The 21,148-nt window shown below is 36.6% G+C and overlaps 1 protein-coding gene across 2 annotated transcripts in view; it reads left to right on the forward strand.

Moving 5' to 3' along the window:
• The window catches only part of LOC150082854 (uncharacterized), a 614,617-nt gene that overhangs the window by 475,921 nt on the left and 117,548 nt on the right, over positions 1-21,148 (forward strand). For both annotated transcript variants that reach the window (XM_090377632.1, XM_090377631.1), the window contains exons 4-6: positions 11,168-11,329; positions 12,709-12,963; positions 20,818-20,841. In XM_090377632.1, the coding sequence (XP_090233758.1) occupies positions 11,168-11,329; positions 12,709-12,963; positions 20,818-20,841 (441 nt within the window). The remainder of the gene's footprint in view (positions 1-11,167; positions 11,330-12,708; positions 12,964-20,817; positions 20,842-21,148) is intronic.

The raw sequence follows: 21,148 nt of genomic DNA on the forward strand, positions 1-21,148 counted from the left end.
TCGTTAGACGAAAAACGTTAGACAGCCGTTTGTCTGTCTGTTAGACGACAAATCGAGTTTTCTGGTGAAAATAACCATGCTACCCGCGCCTGAGACGGAGTAACGTAGCTATGTTATGTTAAAAACCCATAAAAATTGCTCCCATCGTTGACGGGATTAGAACCCAGGACTTTCCACCCAGTGTGGGGGAGAACATTGATTATAAACACTGGGATACCCGCGAGGACATCCTTAGCGTTTCAATAAAATGTCTTACCTGCTTTCATATTAGGCAGTCTTCTCGATTTAATATTCTCTTATATGTACACACTTCTCCTATTAACGTGGGAGTGCTAATATTAATATCTCTGCCAGAAAGAATTCTTTAAAAGAAATTTACAGCCACTGGAGAACAGACGCCTTTACTGCCATATTATTATTGTGAAACTTCTCTCCTCCCACAAATTCTTCTAACGGATCAAATAGGCACAAATCTGAAGGGGTCTGGGCTGTAAGAGAATAGTCTAGGATCCCCAGATTGTTATCTTGGTCTTATTTCACTACGCATTCTTTTGAGGCGCGTTGTGTCTTAGCATTGTCATGTTCCTTACGCACATAACAGTGCCACTACCCTGGGTTAATTTCGTACTTGAAGTCCTTAATAAAATCCGTAGATGGAATTCAGTTGTGGTCCATATTGAACAATTCGAAGTATCACTTTACATGAAATCCCCAATTTTACTTTTTTAAAAAAACAGCGCACCACAGCTTGAAAAGCATTCTTCTACTAAAGATATTACGACACGTGCATTAACTTAAGAAGCGCAGTTCACTTTTTTTATTTTTGGTTTTGCTGTGGCTTCTTGAGATCGAAATACAATCCATCACGGAGCCAATGAATAAAGTCGCCTGCAGCTTTATCCTCTCAGCTTTCGTTATCGACTTCTCTTTTCATTGTCCAACATTTCCATATACCCCAACTAGCTGCTTTAATTTCGGCATGTTTACTGCGGAAAATAGTGACATCTTGGAATATGATGACGTCACAGTAACAATATATGTCGAAAATATTTTTAAATCTAAGAACCAGGTTTTAATTTTTAAGCCTAGAAAAAGGTAGCAATTGTTTATTTAATAATGAATATTTAATGCTAATATTATTACTATTATTAATAGAAAAAACGGTGAAAATACACTTAATTTTGTTTCAGGTTATAAGGAGCATTTTTATAGCTAAAAAGGAAAAACAAAAAAAAAAAAAAAAAAAAAAAACGTAAAATCATATGCAGGGTGAGTCAGAATTCTCCTACCAAACTTCCAGAGGACGTTGATAAATCAAATTTTATTATTTTTTTTATTTTCAAGCCCTTGCGATGTCCAGCTTCAGTGGATGCTTATCCCATATCGACTAATGAGGGCATTCCTTAATTATCTCGATTATTTTATTAGGAGTTGTCTCCGTATTGTATTACTTCAAATCACAATTAACTATTGGAACAACGATTCAGGTTAGTGTCAGAGAAATGGCAATAACAGTTCTCAGTGACACGGTGTTTATTTGAAGTAATACGCTACCAAAGCAACTCGTGGTGAAGATGTTGCATATGTGACATCAGTGCTCCCCTCTCTTTTTAACTATGGCGAATTTCCCTTTTTAAGTCTCGAATAGCAAATGTTATAAGTGCACGAAGAGCGATGTACAATGCATAGTTCTCTCACGACAACGTCCCCCTACAAGCAGTGCTTTCTAATATACATCCCGAATACTAATGTTCTTGAAAGAATTCTTTTTTCTTCAATCCACCTCAAAGGGATTCTTTTGTGACACCTTAAAATTCCTTGCACCATAGTCTTAACAGTCTGGTTAAGGGAATGTCTTTTCATTTGCTTCCCCACCTCCACTACAACATGGGAACTTAATTTCATTTCTTACTTGCCTCTAACTTTCTCTCGTTCTCTTTCTGTGTTCTCCTGCAGGTGCCAGTGCAGGCGACATCTAAGTGACAGTGGGGGATTCCCAAAGATGCTGTCGGGCGACTTCTGCCTAAGTAGTCATTATCAGGTTAAGTCACGCAGGACTGCAAGCCTGGTAAACATGGGTTGGCAGAGAACGCAGCAACAACACATTATCCCGCTTCTGAAAGGACAGCAGCTTACAGTTAACCTGGTGCAACACCCGACCCATCAAAGAGGAGAGAGAGAGTTTATTAAATCAGTGCTCAATTGTGTTGTGTTTCATTAATTTCTTACAACTATGGAATTTACAGTCTTCAATGTTTTATCTTATTAAACGGAGAAAGAGCGAACAAAAAATTAGTTTTTATGTGCACAAGATTACAACTAAGCACAGTAAAATAAAATAACAGTGAATGAGAGAGAAAGAAAGAAGTAAACTATAAACTGCACATCCGTATATCCATGACGATATCCCGTAGTTTCTATTTCTATAAAATAAAAAAAAGGGAGGACTCTGTTCATAGTCTGCTTTTCTCCTAACTGGAGTTCTCCCCCTCTTTTTAACTTTCATGGATAAAAGAGGTTATATTGAGTTATTTACATTAACAGAAAATAAGTTAAGCGCTCATTCTACGCAAGTTTATTGATGAAACATATTTCCTGAGCATTCCCTATTGTGAGAACAACTTTTCATAAAATATTTATTGCCTAAAAATATTTGCCTTAAAATGTTTGCAACTAGCTTAAAGAAATTAATTTTAGAATGTTTTCACGGATGTAAGTGCTATCTACACGAAAAGAAAAGTAAACTCTACCCACAGGAACCAAAAGTGGAAAGCCAAACCCAGGATGAAAAAAAGAAGGGTGTTATTAGTAAATGATTCAAAAAGTAGATGGTGCGAGTAATGTGATTAATAATGATGTCAACCGTGATATCAAACTGAATGAGGCAGGAGAAGTCACTGTGAACAGTGTACCATCATCTTGTCAATATTAGTGCATGTTGAACAGGCTGAGAAACGAAAATTCGAAGTTATTTATTTTAGAATCCCCTTGTGTAAACGCTCTTAATGGCCTGAGATTTTTGTTAACTGTTAGACATTGCCGACACTTTTGTTGTCTTTCCTTCAGAGATTTGAAATGTTGACTAAAGTTGTTGGGTTAGGAGAACCTTTGAAATTATACATAAAATATACGATAATTAGAACCGCATAGTGAAGCTGAATTATCGTAAAATTCAGTTTCACTATGCGGTTAATATAGCTTCGCTATGCGGGAAATCGAAGAATACGAGAATTTTTTTTAAAAAAATGCAAATTAATTTCTTTTTAGTTTTTATTAAATGAACTATTAAAAATATTTAAATAGTACATTATATGCAGTAGTACTAAAAGCCAGAAACCTCTCCACAATATTGAAAATTAACCTCTTTCACATCAGCCTTACAGTATACTAAAATATGCAAACTTGGTGAACTTCAACCGATATTAACAATCTAATTATCAATTCTCCTTGTATAAGCACTTTATCTTCTCTGGTTAGAGAAAGTGTTCCACTTCAAAGTTCTAATACCAGTGTGTAACTGAATAATTTGCTGAATAGTCATCAAGACTCCAGCATCAGTGTTATTCGTCATTTGATTTTGATGATATCCGTCCAATCAGCAGCAAAATGTTGGAACGGTTATAGCAGATTTTGAGTTGAATCCTGTCTTGTATAATTTCCTTTGGATTAAGGTAATTAGCTCTGATGTGTTCTGAGTATGTTTTTCCTCAGTTCAGTAGTTAGTTATAGGCTCTGTACCAAAGAACCTTGTGAAGCTGTATTTGTAGAGTTTTTACGTATCCTAGACTCTTCCTTGAGAATGCTATTATGAATTAAATAGAAGAAACTATAAATTTCTCGTTCACCTTTCAAGTAACATCAACTAAAAAGAAAACAGTTCTTTTAACTTTGCAGTATCCAAAGATTCTTCTCTGCACAGTCGTTTACTTATCTCGGTTTGTGAATTGAATTATGATCGTTCAACCGTCATAATGGGTAGAATTCAGATTTTAACGAGACATTTACACAAAAGGTTATGTACCCATTTCACCACAGAAGATTAGACGGAATGAATTAAATGTTTACGTTTTCTGTTCATCCATCTGTCTATTCAAACGTTTCACTGACTCCAGTTACTGAAACACAATAACCGATTTATTTATATAACACAGTCTGTCCAATTATGAATGTACAAGAAAATGCGCACAAAGGGCAATATGAATAACAATTATGTAGCTATAATTTTTATCATAAACTTTAAGGTAGTAACGTAGGATAACAAACTCGCATAATGAGAGATGCAATGAAATTATGAGGAAAGTTGTATATAAATTAAACGGGAACTAAAAGGTTGAACAAATTACCCCTTACCCTTCTTCACAAGCATAACCTATTGAACTTATCAACAATTTCCGCACGTTGTATAAATTTTAATTTCATTAATCATTATTTTGTACTGTTGAATGCACGTAGCTGTGAGCAAACTGGGTTTGCTACTTAGCGCATCGATCTCATATTGTGAGATCGTTGCAAGAAGTAAGTCCACTTCGCAAAGGTTACCTTGGTATCGCACTGCTCTAATGGAGAAGTAACCACATTTTATTTAAAGAGTATACCACCATACAGACCCATGTTTCGACTCTTTTGAAGTTAACATAGTCGAACTAACAATGTCACAACCGCAATTTAGCTCCAGTTTGATAAGTCTACCTAGACCCGGGTTTCGACTATGATTGGAGCCTCATCGGTGGGCATATAGGTATTGTGAAGACTTGAACAACCCAGTTAAGAGATACGTATATTCAAATGTGAGATGCCGGATAGTATAGTAAGTGAAGTAGACATAATTAAGTTAATAATGGACTTAATTGTTTTATATAACTAATTTATTGTTTAGAATTCGTAACTCTAAGAGTCAATAAAACATTACTTGCTGTCTAAATTTCTATCATATAGTCCTTAAAACAAAGCCAAAGGAATTCTTTGAATGAAACGAACAGGCAAAACATGAAAGTATATATTTTGATCCGGACACTCATTACAATAGAACAATCGCTGCAGTTAAGCACTACTTGAGGCAGATCCTGCATAATCCGAAGTTCTATGGATTTCTCTTTAAACAGTTTCATTGTGAAAAAGTTTAAATGTTTAAATTCTCTTTATGTATACAAACTAATAAATTTATATACATAAAGAGATAAATTTCCAAATATACGTGATACTTTGCGAAAATTCAGTGAAAACAAACATTGAGAATAACTTTCTTGGAGGAAATGGCTCTCTGAGCTATCTTTTAGTTGATATGCAAGGTGAAACTACTATGAAGCTAAATAAATGTCTTTACAAACGGCACTTCATGTTTTTGTTCCTTTTCTGGCTGCATTGAGTCGAACCATCAGTACATCTAACGAAGAATATAAATATGACCATTACCATTAGTTATCCTAACGTTGCTATCTGAAACACTCTAAGACCCATTCCGGCGTTGTGGCCCACTGGATAGATCGCTAGTTCCGAGTACATTATCAAGCGAGATATGACGAAGATCATACGTCACACAAAATATGGCTTGGTGCCGAGCTGTTTTGTGTACGAATGATTTGAGTCTCCGTTTACTGCTGCCTGTACCGTTGCCATGGGGTTTCAGTGGCGTTTCATCCTAACTAACGACTATTGACAGCCAAAGAATCAGTGGAAGTTTAAATTGCCTTAGTTATCTCCCTACTTCTGTAAAGAAGCCAAACGGCCTCATGTGTTTATCTTATAGGTCGATTCAATTTAGTCCGGCTGTCGTTAAATATTTCATTTAGACTTATCTTCTTCCGGCTCTCCGCATGCCTATCCCGGATGTCCACAAGACGTGACGTATTTGAGACAACGTCTTCCTGTCAGAACCTGTAACTAACCGCTGCACTACCGACTACCATTTCTACCTTCGCTCTCTCCGAAGCTCGATAAAAACCTCTTCAGAGCTGCGCTTAACGTACGTACATCTTGGGTCGTAACTGCACGTTGACGACTACGGAAATACGGCCTCACCTTTTACACCTCCGTAGACCCGCTTGTTAACACATAACCAGAGTGTAAGACTCGGTGCATTGAAATACACCTGGTGTGACTAGGCATCGAGCTGATCGAACTTTAACTCGCATTTGAACCATTTGCAGTTTTTCTCTGTCTTTAAGGTCGCGTTAGTTTGTGGCTGAGAAATTTTTTTCATCACGATTACAGCAACCGGAAATTATACACATTAAAGAATTAATTCTTTTTGTGCAGCATATTAATGAATGTTACTGTACAGACTGACTCATTATGATCTTCGCAGTCCAAGGGGAGAAAAAAACAAAAACAGGCTACTATACGATTAAATTAAAATGAATAGTAATAACATCAGCCCAATTTTCTGGTGTCAGAATTTATACCGCAGAAAGTTCAATATTTGTCATCCTTCAGCAGAATCTGATCAGCGGTCTCTGCCATCTATCAAACTGACTGCCGTTTAAAGACAAATGGAAATAAAGGGATTGATCATTCACTTCTGTAATGCTGGGAGTCGGCAAGATTTTTTAGAAACTGGTGCTCGCCCACCTACACTCCCGCCTGAAAGTTTGGAATCATAGCGTACGACAACAGTTTTCGTTAATTTTTTTTTTTTAATTAGCTATGATAATATAAGGTTTGATATATAAAAACAACACACTACAAGGTATTTTAAGATTTTTATTCAGCATTGAAAAATTTGAAGCAAAAAAAAATATATATATATATTGAAATGATTAATATTAACTATACTGATTTTTCATCAAAACATCCTCCACGAGATTTTATCACTGTGGTGTGGCACAGATGTGGTACTCTAGCAATTAATTTTATAATAGTCTTGACTAACATTATTCCAAGCGACCTGCAAGGTTTCCCATAAATTTTGTGAATATGGGCATACTTGACGGTCCAGATGACCCCATAAAAGCTCTATTGGATTTTAGTCGGGCGATTGGTATGGCCGTACGATAATATGCAATGCCCATCCCTGTTGTTTAGTCGCTAGAAAGTCCATGCACATCATTATGTTGTTGTAATATAAAATTTCTTCCACAAATTCGAAGTCCAGAGGATATTGCATTATGTTTAAGCCAGCGAGTAATAAATTTTGGAATAAGTTACCTACGTGGGTAGTAGAGGGTAACAATCTGGGGATATTCATTACCTAAGGGAAGAGGGAAATGCATAGGTTGTCCATTTTCTTTTCTCTTATTAATTGTTATTATTATTTTTTAATTTGTTTTTATTCTTATTATTTTAATGTATTTTTTGTTATTTTATTTTATTATTATTTTTTTGGCTGGTGAAGCATAAGCCTTAGTATACTGTTAGTATACTGATACTAACAACTGATCCATAATTGTGAGAAATGTGTTACTATACATGGAGCGTACATAGAAAAGAATTAAAGTTCCTGTGAAGTTTCACCTTTCTAGGACTATTATTTTTAGGTAAGGGTACGAACTTTTTGATACCCCCTCATTATATTTAATAGATAAGTACCAACATATTCACGGGGATTACTTTGGGAAATAATTTGGGAAATCTCGGTCGATGAGCAAATAAATCATTCTCTTTTGGACCTCTTTCCTCTTATTATTAAACGCATTCTTTTAGCAACAATTTTAATATACTTAAAATTGTTCGCTACAAATTTACTAGTTGATGTCTCGTTAATAGTGTAAAAATTAAAATCTAAAACTCAATATAATATTTCATCGATTTTTTTTTTTAAATTGTCTTCGTTCTTGAAAATTCTAATATTTCATATTTATTTATTTTAGTATCAGTGAGCTTAAAATACAAATCATTGGTTCCAGAACGGAAATAATCACATCATTAATAACTGCAGATTCTCCACCCTCAGACCAGTTCTGTGATATTCTTTCCTTCATTCGACAGTGGTCTACTATTACCAAATCAAACATTAGGACTGTTCACTTGCTCTGTATATGTATTTCTGTTTTATATAGAAATGGAGTAGGACAAAGCAGAAAATTTTCCACGTCGCAGTTGTGATCCTATTTATCCGTTATATTGGCTTCGTGTGACAGTAGGAATTTATTCTCATTTCGAACTACGTCCATTTGAAAAATCTAATGTCAGCGTACACTTAAGAATCCTGTCAGTTGGAATATATAATTCAGACAGCACGGTGGCTTCCAAAGAATTGTTACGATTGCGGAAAGCAGGATAGCTGAAATCAGCTCACGCAGGCCCAATCGGGAGTGGCACAGAAAGAATATTTGCTTCGGTGTTCATGCATTTAACACAAAGATAACGTGAAACTTAAAATCGAAGAATAATTCGGAATCAAAGAGGTACTGGCAATTTCTGGAAATAAAATTCTCGCGTCAGCTTGCTTGCTAATTAAGCTTAAGCAGACAGCGTATGTTCTGGAAATTGGTTTTTCCATTTTACAGTTCCTTCGGTCAACCGCAAAATTAAACGTAATCTTTTTTTCAGCAGAAAAGAACAAATTTATCAGGGCAAAAAGAATTTTCTCCAGCACCAATAGAGAAGAAATCATACATCCGAACACATTCAAAGAATGAGCGGACGTCAATTTTACACGTGTTACAGGAGCACGCGATGACTGTGAAGATGATGATTTAATCCTTCAGCAAGTTATCCAAAATCAGACTGAAACCGAACGGTTTACACTTATCTTAAAAAATGTGTAAATTTCTACACAAGGTAGCAAAGACTACTTGACCAATTTATTATTAGGCCTGACGTAGCCAGGAGCGAGAGTGTATAGCACGCGTTCCTTGAGTGGACCGGGGTTCAAGCCAGTGACTACTAAATACGATAAATATTTGTATTGACGATTTATTGTAAACTCTACTGATTTGGTTGTCGTGCCGGAGTATAAACAGAAAATTTATTTTATTTATTATTTTGCAACCTATTGAAATTTTTCTAGAAAGCGCTTCTGCAGTACATCAATGATCACTGCTTGAGAAATAGATCCACAATTACCAATTCACTTGAAGCTTTCTGTAGGATCTAAAACACCTTGAACAATCGAGAGCAATTGATGGACATAGTGTTTCTTGACATAGTTGCATAATTGGAAATCAACCACTGCTGTCTTGAAAATATTTTAAAAATACTTTGGGCTTACTATTTTACGAGATCCTCTAACACACAGATCCTTATGAAGTATGGAGATACATACACCAACAACGCCCTTAATAGGGAGCTTCCAAAATGACAGGTTCTGTCTGCGTCACTGTTCGCAGCTACCACTTCATGCGAACCTTTCATGGCACCATATGGAAGATTTCTTACTTACGCAGATGTCATTAAAATATTCGTCACCTTACTGGACTGTGATGACGCTAAGCACACCTCTCAGATAGCTAAACTGAATATCAATAACTTTATCTCATACCTAGAAGTCACTGGACCAAAACTTACTTACCCGGAATCGGCGTAAATGTCTGAAATTAAAAGCTAAAATAACAATATTCGGTTTTCGTGCGGTACAGTATCGAAAAGGGTTTTTACCCCTCCCTTAATTCAACATTCCAGTTTTCCAAAGATGTTCATCAAGATGCCAAAGATATTCAATTGGATTAATTAAGCCAGAGCTTTGTGCGAACCACTGTACAGACCATCTTTTCAAACTACGTTGTATTGTTGTTGTAATAGGATTTTAGCAGCATCAGCGACTAAGGCCAGAATGCTGCGTGTATATTTTCTGTAAATTGCGTGTGTGTTCTGAGATCGATTTTCTGTTTGCTGGACAAAAACCCAGTTGCCGGCAGAAAATAAACATGCTACCATCGCCTCAGACCGACTAACTCAGCCACGTTGTGAAAAAGGCCCATAAAAATTCCTCCCGTCATCCACGGGACTCGAACTTTGGTTTTTTCCACCAGGTGTGAGGAGGACGGCGATCCTATCAACTGTGCTACTCACGAGGGCTTCCAAACTACGTGTTCACATTCTTTGTTTGCTAACAGGGGCGTTGTAATAATGAGAGCTGTATAGGCCACTTCCATAAAATTTTCACAAGGTCGAGTAGACAGAATATCAGTGTATGCCGCAGCATTCATGGTTCCATGCATCGCGACCAGTGTACCTAGTCCATGCCACGAGAAATACCCCTAGACTATGACGCCTTCTCTTCCCAGCTGGGGCAAGACACTAAATTAGTAAGCGGTTCACCGGGCATCGTCCATATCCAAACACGTCCGTCAAACTGAAAGAGCCATTACATGACTCGGCTCTCTACCGGACCTATTTACATTAATCCACAGTTCGGTGTGCCTTTGTTTTTGTTATCAAAGGTGCGGGCTTATAGCTTTTCCGTGAAAATTTAGGAAGCGGATCTCTACATTTCGTGAAAACTTAGAGTTGCCACAGTTTGCCTGTCGCCGCTAGCAGCCCCAAACTCAGATTCGCTATGCTCTTATGGTGAGATGAGGTAATCATCTACCAATGAGCATTTTACACCTTCCTGGTCGTTTTGGGGACTCAATGCAATTCGGGTCCTCTATTTCTTCATCACCTTGATAATTGCCGACTTGGAAAAGTTTACTTCTGAGTAGTAGCACACAGACATTTTCTCCACATAGTAGTAGTAGGATTTTAGGCGCATCGACGACTAAGGCCATATTGCTCCGTATATATTGTCTTGTAAATTGCGTATGTTCTGAGGTCGATTTTCTGTTTGCTAGACGAAAAACCATGCTACCTTCGCCTGAGACCGACGAACTCAGCCACGTTGTGAAAAAGCCCTATAAAAATTCCTCACGTCATCGATGGGACTCGAACTCTACATAGTATCCAACTGTCAAACCCTTCTGAAACTGTTAATTCTTTGATGTGCTCGTCCTTCGGCGTACACGTTCGAAATTAATTCCAGGCAATTACTTATCACCTTTATAGACCAAAAATTTGGGTACTTCGTAGTTGCAATTTCCTGCAATCAGAGGATGTTCCACAACTTTGATAGGATAGTATACATAAAATAAAGGATCCCACAACGAAGCAGGCTGTAATAAAGTTCTCTCTGTTCAAATGAACCAACAGGACCGTTTTGAATGTTTTTCCATAGTTTTGATCATCGTTAACAATATTCATATTTTGCAGTAATATAGAATACAGTTGGTATTAACTGTCAAATTCTTTTCAGGTAAAGACGTCGAAGGCTTTAAGGGTGGAGAGCTGAATGAAGTTGAGCAAGCCAGGGCATGTTATAATTTCTCCGTAGGCAGTGAAGAGAAACGAGAGTTCTACTCACCTAGTTACCCTTTCAACTACCCAAATAACACAGAATGTATTCTCCATCTTTCAGGTAAGGGTCATCCTGATAAACTAATAAATATCCTTAGAAAATTAGGACACAACATGGCATTAGCTTGTTTCGAATATTTTCAACAGGTAGTGTAGACATAAACATCAGAAAATCCAACTGCAAATGAGTTGCCGTTAGATTTGCAAAAACACTTAAAATACAGGCGTCAGCTAACCTTTGCCTGGAAAGTGTATTAATTGCTTTGCTGTGGGAAGTGTGTTTTTGTCATCCATTGTTAACATTTTACCTCCTTCAGTTCTTTAGCATTCTTACTTTTTATGCGTCTCATAATTCGTCATTTGCTGAATAGCCTTCATGCACCTATTGGCGCATAGAATTATCTGAGTCTGTCTGCATAATCCGATAATCCAATTTAGTTGCAAAGGGAAGCTGCTTTGACTCATCACCCCTGTCGCCAGAATGTAATTTTCTAATGAGACAAACTGCGCCTGAGCATAAGATGGAGGGAAGAAAGGTTCGGGAAGATGCAATTTATCAAACAAATGGCTTGGATGGGAAGTGCAATGGCTTCTTTATACGGTGAATGTCATTAGCATCTTCGATAACTCTCAACACCACTAGGAGAAACTGCTGTTAGTAATTTACTTGTAGCCCGTAAAGTCTGTGTGTACAAATAGCGAAAAAAGGCTTGCATCTTCTGTGGGGTAAGTTGGCCACGTGTCGGAGATAAAAACAGTGACACTGCGCGACGTCAATATTTGTCCATGCAGTTGAGTTAGGAAGGTTGCTGTTGCACTAATTTCCTTAATGACCATTTCGCTTACGTCTATCGGGTTTATGGTTCATTTGCACGCCCATCTCCGAAGTCGTGACCCATGGATAACAAATGCTAAGGGACTGACGCTTCCGCTGTCATTAGAAGTGGGGCGATCCCATTTAAAGTATTAAGATAGAGAGAGAGAGAGAGCTAGCGATTTAGTATAAGAAACAGGATAAATAAATATGGAAAGAAAGGAAGCATATTTGCATTATCATTCGACTTCTTAAGATAGCTCTCCCCTTGAACAAAAATTCTTTTAATAACAATATCGTCATATTGAAAACTATTCCTTTAGGTAGCATTTTCCAAACTGGAGCGCATCCTTTCCTCGGGGGGACGCGAATAGCCCTTTAGGGGGATTGCGAAACTGTTAGAATAACAAAAATTAAGAGCCCTTCTTATTAATTCCGCAATTTTATTAAAACTCGTTAAAGCAAAACAAAAATACTAAAACTTCTTTAATTCCAAGTAACACACAAATAACTAGCGTTGCACGTAAGTGCAGCATTTTATATTTGCATATGCTTTAATGAAAATTTAAATGTTTTTATCATTTTTGTTCAAATTTGTGATAAATTTTTACCTAATTTTTGCACAGCACCTTACGGCCACGTCATCCATCTCGACTTCCGGGACCAGTTCCACCTGGAAGATTCCCCAACATGCGAATACGATCGCCTAGAGATCCGCGACGGCCCTCACGGCTATTCAAATCTTATCCAAAAGTTCTGCGGAGACAAATTTCCGCCCCTTATCACCTCCACCGATCGCTACCTCTGGCTCAAGTTCTACTCTGACGACAGCATCGAACACCAGGGATTCCGGGCCGTCTATCAGTTCATTCCTATTGATGGTAAGCTACCGTTTTCACTTTCTACTGCATTTAGCTTTAGATTATTAAGCGCTAATCAACTGACTAATCCTTATTATACTTAATTAACTGATTACATTTTAATTGCATGGATTTGCATAAATTTGCACATATTGGGTAGTTGTGACATTTTTGAACACTCGGGATTGCTGTACAAATAAGGGCCCAGCAACTGTTACACTTGCTAGGGGTGACATTTGTTTCACTAACCTCACGCAACAAACTCTGAGTTGTGGAGGGGGGGGGGGAGAGAATCGGTAAAGCGGGGAAACTGTTTTAGAATTTTAGTGCATATAAAATAAAAAACTTAATTTCAATTTCTATCGAATTATTCCCTATTCCTATAAAAATGAATCTTGTAACAACGAAGAAACGAAAAAAATTAAAATATACCGGTAAAATACAGTATAGAGAAATTTTATACGATTAAAGCTAAATAAATAAATAAAATTTTATGAGCAGAAATAGAAGCGATAAGAATACACAGATAAAAAGAATAAAAGCTTTACGAACAAAATATACACAAGAAGCTTCCGGAACGATGTGCTCATTCATCAACTTTAAGGAAAAGTAGTACGGCATGCCATCATTATATTACAGAATGATCATACGAGCGGAAAACTTGTGACAGCATGCGATAACGACAAATCAATACGGATCATTTACATCCATTCCAATACAGCCAGCGATTGTTTCTAGAAATGACTGCACGCCGAAGAATAGGACCTAGCACTCTGTAGATGATATTTTTAATGCTCGGAATATTTGTTTATTCGACTGCACGATGGTCTTCAGCGATTTTCTGTACAATCTGATCCAGAGCACAGCTATGGGCATTCCAGTCAGTGTCCCCATAGCTAATATGTAGGCTCTAGAGGAGGGCATAATTTTGAATCCACCACGGCGCCAGATTTTTCCAGTTACAGATATCTGCGTTCTGGATAGATTACAGTTGTACAAAAATTTGTACAAGAGTGATTCAGTTTCCATACAGATCGCAGTAATGAGTTAATTGCCACAGCTTATATTCCCCGCTATCCGACCGTTTTTGAACTTCTTGAGACATTACCATATTGGTTGTGTGCAGATCCCTAGCAGGAAATTGCAGTCAACGGTTTCCCAGGGTTAAATGGTCATTCTCTTGCTGCAATGTGCAGCTTCCGTTTATCGGATTACTTACGCGCATTGTGAGGCTTGTTATATCGATAAGACACTATAGACTTTGTCATCGTATCTCAGAGAATGAGGATGTCTATTCGTTCGCAGCCAATTTCACACGTTTCCTGTTGCTGAGCGTTACTAGTATGAGAAGTATATTAATTGTAATCCACGTTCCAATGTGGAAAATTTGGGCTAATACGGGCAAATGATTCTCGCCGTCGCTCTTGGTTAGAGGCGGTTTATATACGTGTGGCGGGTTCCAATATTAATCGCAATACAAGTACCTGCATGTATTCTGTTATGGAGGCGGTTATTTTACAATATACATCATACTTACCCAGAGTCTGACAGCTGATACTTTATATGCTTGCTTTTTTTTTCATTCTCCCCCCCCCCTCTCCAAAAATTGTCATTCTGGTAGTCATCGTCCAAGATCTACATTCGTATGTCGGTATCGCATGCTGTCACAATTTCACAGTGTGTTTTTTTCTTTATCTGCATTTACTTTTCACTAAAGTTTCTGTTTATATTCCGGGACGGCCATATAGGTTCAGAAGCGTTCACGACAGAGATAGTAAATATAAGAACATCCCTATATTTAGCAGTCACATGAGCTTGAACCATGGTCAGTTCAAACGCAACAAAAATTATGGGATGAAGAAGGCAACACAGTTGCTAAAACATGTACCCTCGCGTTTTACCCCTCGGCTATGGCTCCTATAAAATTTTTCTGCACAGTATTTTATTTTATTAGCATGTTTTAATAAAATTGTATTTCATATTTTGGATACACGAAACAAACTAGATTTCTCTCGGTTTTTTTCAAGGTTTATTTTAGTATGATTAATCACAACGCAAAAGGCTTTTTTTGCTAATATCCCATTCTTGTACTTTCCTCTTTATCCACTAGACAGCACCGTAATAATAGAATAAAATGAAGTACAGAAATAACTTTTAAAGTACTAGTTTGCTTAAATACAATATTTGATATACTTCGAACATATTCCTCAAAATAGTTTTATCGATTTATGTAATCATCTTGTGCATTCGATTTCATGCTATAGCCTGAAAAGTGCTAATGATTTTGTAATCTAGCACAATTCCCATATAATCCACCTGTTACAACTGCTTTGCTTCATTTCCTAAGCGCATTAAGCAGAACGTTTGGTTTATCTATTTTCTATTATCGAGTCATCTCGTACCAGTTATGGCGGGTGGCACATACATATCTCCTCTCCGCAGATCCCTTTCAAGCAAAATTTGCTCTTCACAAAAGTCTTCTTGTCCCTTCTCCAAGCAGCCTTCATCACCAGATTCTACGCTCGCAAACTAATTAATTAATGTTCGTATGACTCGAAACAAAAGTTCACTCAGAAAATGGAAGACCGGAAATAATTCAGCGAACGAGGCGCGGAAGAACAGAAAGGATGATAACGGAACGCTGGTGCTAGAAGAGAGAAGGCAAAAGGGCGAAATTATAGGCGCAGAGATGGCGCACGTGAACAGACTTTATCATATGGGTTAGCTTGGTGGATGTTCCTAATACATTACTGCACATAAGATGTCGGCTCTCGTTCGAGATTAGCAGAACAGAAGATTACCACACACAAACTAGATTGCCGCCGAAAATAAACAAAGCATAGCGAACGCAAATAAAAGATTTTTTTATCCTTTTTAAATTTGTAATTAAATATTTTATAATTGTTAATATAAAAACATTTCTAGGAAGGTCAGCGATCAAAATAGCCTGAATATACGCAGTTTATAGACACAATTGGCTGATGCCTCATACCCTTAGTTGCTTTGGCGAAAAAATAAAACCCGCAACAAAAATTATGGGGTGAAGAGGGAATACAGTTGCTAAAAGCTTCTTAGTGTGTTATTTTATTTTACTTTGATTTATCGAGCTTTTAGTACATCTCCCAATAGTCTTATTGGGTATGATCAACTTTTTATTGCACCGGTGCACTTGGCGCTATACAGAAGTGATAAGAAGGCGTCCCATATATCTGAAATAGAAACTCTTCCATTTGTTAAGACATGTAAAAATGCATGTGGAAAGTGAACTTTATTCTTTGGAGAACCTAGCAAACAAACAAACAAACAAACATTTCTGGATTATATTAAAACATTAAAAATTAATTAATTTTAATCGCTACCAATCACATACTACTGCTAGTTATGTGGCAAATAGTTGTTTAGTGGCAGTGGCTCAAGATTTTCTGATAATTCTGACGCCCTCGTGGCACAGTGAATATAATAACCGTCCTTCCACACCGGGTGGAAAAAGGTTTGAGTTCGAATTCCATCAGTGATGCAAGGAATTTTTATGGGCTTTTTTATAACATGGCTAAATTAGTCGGTCTCAGGCGAGGGTTGCGTGGTTTTCCCTCACAGAAATTCGAGTGTTTCGCTCGGCAAACAGGCCAACTGACCACAAGATAGATGCAATTTACAGACAAAATATGCTGACGACTCTTAGGATTCAACAAACTCAACTATCAAACTTCACCTTGAACTATGTGGAAGACGTTTTGGTGAGATAAACCTCATTGAAAGTAAGAACAGGTAATCATTAAATAATGATAGTATATAGAAGTTCTTAACGATATATATATATAATAAAACTACTCAATGGAACGCCACTCTTCAACTGTGCTAAACTGAACGCTCAAGTTGATCGCTGCTATTTTTCAGATAAAATTATGCACCAGAGGACTGTCAACACCATTTGTCTGCAGGAGGTGAGACTTGTTTGCGAAAACTAAAAGTACATCTGATAATGAAAGTAGGAAAGTGTGTCAGTTTATATTTAGTAATATATGCTTGTATTCTTATTTATAAAATACTCTTGAATATACTACTATATAATACCCTTTTCGTACAACTAAAATGTAATACAAATTCAATATTAATATTGAAGAATTCTTAAATCCTAGTTCCTTCCTCAAACAGTGTCCTGATTTTATTGAAATATTATATAATCAGTTTCAGTAAAATAAAAACAAATTCTGTTCTGAAAAGACCGCATAGGTCAGTGGAGCAATTGAAAAGACAAGTGGTCCAGGATGCAAAGAATTACGTACACTGTATGTGGTTCAAGGAAGGCTGTTGCTAAGAACAGAAGAAGAAATAAGTGACAAAGAAGAAAAGTTAGTGCTTAGATTTGAGGAGGAGGAAACTTTCAACATTTATTGCACTCTATTATAATTATGTTTAATAATAATAACAGAAATAGAACATTAAAATCTCTGTTATAATTATATTTATAATAATAAATAAATGCTAAATATATACTGTGGGTTTCGTGTCTTTTGAATCATCTTGAAGTGTGTTGCGCATTATTTTCAATGCTATTTGGTTTTTCATGAGTTTTGTATCAGACAGTAGCACATCAGTTGGATTTGTGGGATCACTCGGTTTGAGAGGTTATGTTTTGCTGATTATTTAACGAAAAAATAAATAAATAAACACGCAAATAAATTTCGTACCGAAAGCTGCAACGTTTATCGATCATACCGAGTGGGATGAGAATGCTCTCCGTATGAGGATAGCGATTTCGCTTTGAACACAAGGACATGCATATATTGATACTCAGAATAAAAGTTTCGAAATGTATTTCCCCCAAGAAAAGCATTTTTCCTGGAGTTCTTCGCTGCCAGCAATCTACCAGTTTACCTCTTAAAACCACTCTGATTCCCAGTACCCTTTCTGCGTTCTAAAAGCGGATGACAAACTCTCTGATGTTTCAGAGACGGTCAGGGGTGGGGAAGAAGAAGAAGAAGAAAGATATATATCGAAATATGTCTTTCTTGTCATAAAAACCAATAATACAAGTCTGCTGTATGTGGATAAGAGCCCAATGTTGGACTGCGAGTGATTTCAGCTACTGGAAGAGGGCGGCCCAAGTGTAATGGCCACCTTGGGTATAGGCGTAGGCCTATCAGCGACAGCTGACTCTTATCTGTAGGGAACCCGGATAGTATGACCGTGTAAATGGCTTTTTCGTACATCCTTCTAGAACGGATCAAGGCAACCATACACTCTAAGGAAGTTTGTTTACTATATTTCTCCCGCATTTCTTCTTGATAACAGAATTTTTTTTGGTCGGGAATTTCAGGTAATAATCCAGCTAAAAATCTCGCATTTTTCTTTGACTGCATGAATGTGATCGCACGTTCCAGGAAATTTACCTGAGGTGATGAACTTTACAAAAGGTCACTTCAAAGAGTTACCAAAAAGTGATGAAAACGATAGACCTAAAATTATTTTGCATCAATCAAAAAAAAAAAAAAAAAAAAAAAGGCCGATTTAGAAAAGATATTTATTTATAATGGCAATTTAATTGCCAAAAATGTTTCTTTCATAAGTTCGCCACGAATTTATCTGTTGTTCTCCTATTCCGGTTAATACGTTGTAGTATTAAGCCTAATTTACATATAGAGAGGGTGGACAAAATAATAGAAACATCTGATATGAAAGTAGTAGTTTTTGTAATGGCTGTATGACATATATTTTTTTTTTTTTTTATTAGGTAGTACTGTAAAGGAAAGACGATAAAAGCTGATGTCTATTTATATGTGATATTAAAAGGCACATGAAGTAAATGACCTACCTATGAATTCCAAACAGGTCAAATTGTTGGTGCATGTTTAGCAGCGGCATCGGTGACTAAAACTGCTGATTTGTTTAATGTACCCAGAGAAACTATAAAAGGATGTCTGCATTCACCAAACATGGAAAACAAAATCTAATAGGACGAATTGTGGCAGAAAACCAAAGCTGACTGAGACCGCAGGACACTGAAAATAAAACTACTGCCTAAAAAATAACTGTAGAACTTGATGTGCGTCTTAGCAATCCAGCTAGGCGAGAACGTCATAAAGCTAAAATTTATGTCTGCTATTATCAATCCACTGCTGAAAATGCTGGAAAGAGGATTCAGTGACGTAAGGAGTATAAAAACTGGACACTTGATAATTGAAAACGTCATATTTTCAGACTAATCATCGTTCACACTTTTTCGAAATTAGGGAGAGTTTACGGTTGGCGAATGCCAAAGGAAGTGCATCATCTTGACTGTATTGTGCCAACCGTCAAACATGGAGGAGGATCAATAATGGATTTGGCAGCACTTGGTATTCTTTAAGTCCTATCATTGTCCAGAACGGACGAATTAGTGCCACTGATTACCTTGATATTCTCAGCGACAAGGTTCATCCCATGGTGCAAACGTTGTATCTCACAAACGATGTTATGTTAATGCTCCAATACTCACAGCGAGGTGTGACCAATCTTGGTTTGAAAAGCATAAAACTGAGGCTAAGCATCGCCCATGGTCTGCACAATTAAAAGACTTAAACGTTATTGAACCAACGTGGGCATATTTCGAGAGAAGAGTGAGAAGCCGATTTCCTCCAACTACATCACTCAAGGAGTTTGAAACGTTCCCCCATGAAGAATGGTCTAATATTCCTCTTGAAACTATTCAAGATTTATTTGAGTCTATTCTACATAATTAAAAGCAAAGGGTAGCCCAATACCATATTAGTGCGTATCTGTAACTCTTATCACAGGTATTTCCATTATTTTGTCTAACATCTGTATGTACTCTAATATTGTTTAGTGCAGAATATATTCATGCACGGTATTATACATAGTAAATAAATCAACAGACTTTTCCATGTTGAGTCTAAATTCGTTTTAAACCAGTGTACGTTTATCAACAACTATTAATTCCATGTTTAAATAACTCATTGCTCTACTGCTTCCCGGACTGCTAACGTAGCGAGACTTAAACAAAGAATTGGCACCCGTGCTAAATGTGCTTGACGTCATGGGCGTGGATTTACTGACAGCGAGTCACTGAGTTACACAGGGTGGCTGTGTGAGGGTAGAATGTTAAATTGAGCGGTAGAATCTTGTAATGAGAAAGTTAAAGAAACATTAGTTGTACCATCAAATGGTATAATATGTAAGGTAATCGAGATAAATGCTTGCAAGTATATGAAGTTATCCAGAGGACATTTCAGAATTAAATATTGTAATATGCAACAAACTCTCGAATTTAATGGCAAATAGCTAAAATCGAAACGTGCGTGTGTTTAGATTTAAAGAAATTACTCGGATGACAGTTTTGCAATTATTATTGATATTACTTTTCTGTGTCTTATTTTCTAAAGCCAACTAGAATATATAAAACATATATCGGAAAATTCTGAGTACGGTATGTCTTTTAAGAACTTCTTTCTGCCTCTATTTCTATCGCCCGCGCTTCTTTGGCATCTGGCCTTTCACGTAATATCACAAGGTTTATGATATAGCGCTATCTAAAAATAAATGACAAAAATAGCTGACGTATCCAAACACACGATAAAAACACTTTGCTATCATTTTGCTCATATTAAATATTCTGGATAAAGCCCAACTAAGATGTAAGCAGAGTTAAGCTTATAGTCACTAAAACAGAACAGCATTTTATCTTTAACAAATGCAAAAAATAAGTAAATAAATAACATGGGGGTAGACACTCACACACACAAATGATTAATACTATAATAATAAGCCGAAATATGCTTAAATGATTACACTAATATAAAATAATTAAATAAACGTTATAATGATAATGCAGTACTGTAAAATGTTAACACTAATGATTATTTCCTTGTTTTCTAGATTTCGAGCGCCCTCCAGTGGATGGTAAGTACATTTTTTGAATTAAAAAAAAAATATATATGTATATATGATAATTTACAGACAGTTTGTGCAGGAGTACGAACCAGGACAGTGTGGGAGTTAAAGAATATAGATTGTAAAGATTATACAGTATTATAAATAGGAGTATAAAACTTTGTACATATTTCAATACGTTTTTATTTTAAAATTATCATTTTTACAGTAATTTTCATGTATTTCTTTTAACTTTTTGGCCGTCTTGTAGTATAAGCAGAAAATAGATTTTTAAATATTTATATTTATTATTATTAAAATATAACTTGCATCCATC

The sequence above is a fragment of the Mastigoproctus giganteus genome, chromosome 7 (assembly GCF_048544385.1).
Source record: "Mastigoproctus giganteus isolate SK-2022 chromosome 7, ASM4854438v1, whole genome shotgun sequence".
Classification (NCBI taxonomy): domain Eukaryota; kingdom Metazoa; phylum Arthropoda; class Arachnida; order Uropygi; family Thelyphonidae; genus Mastigoproctus; species Mastigoproctus giganteus.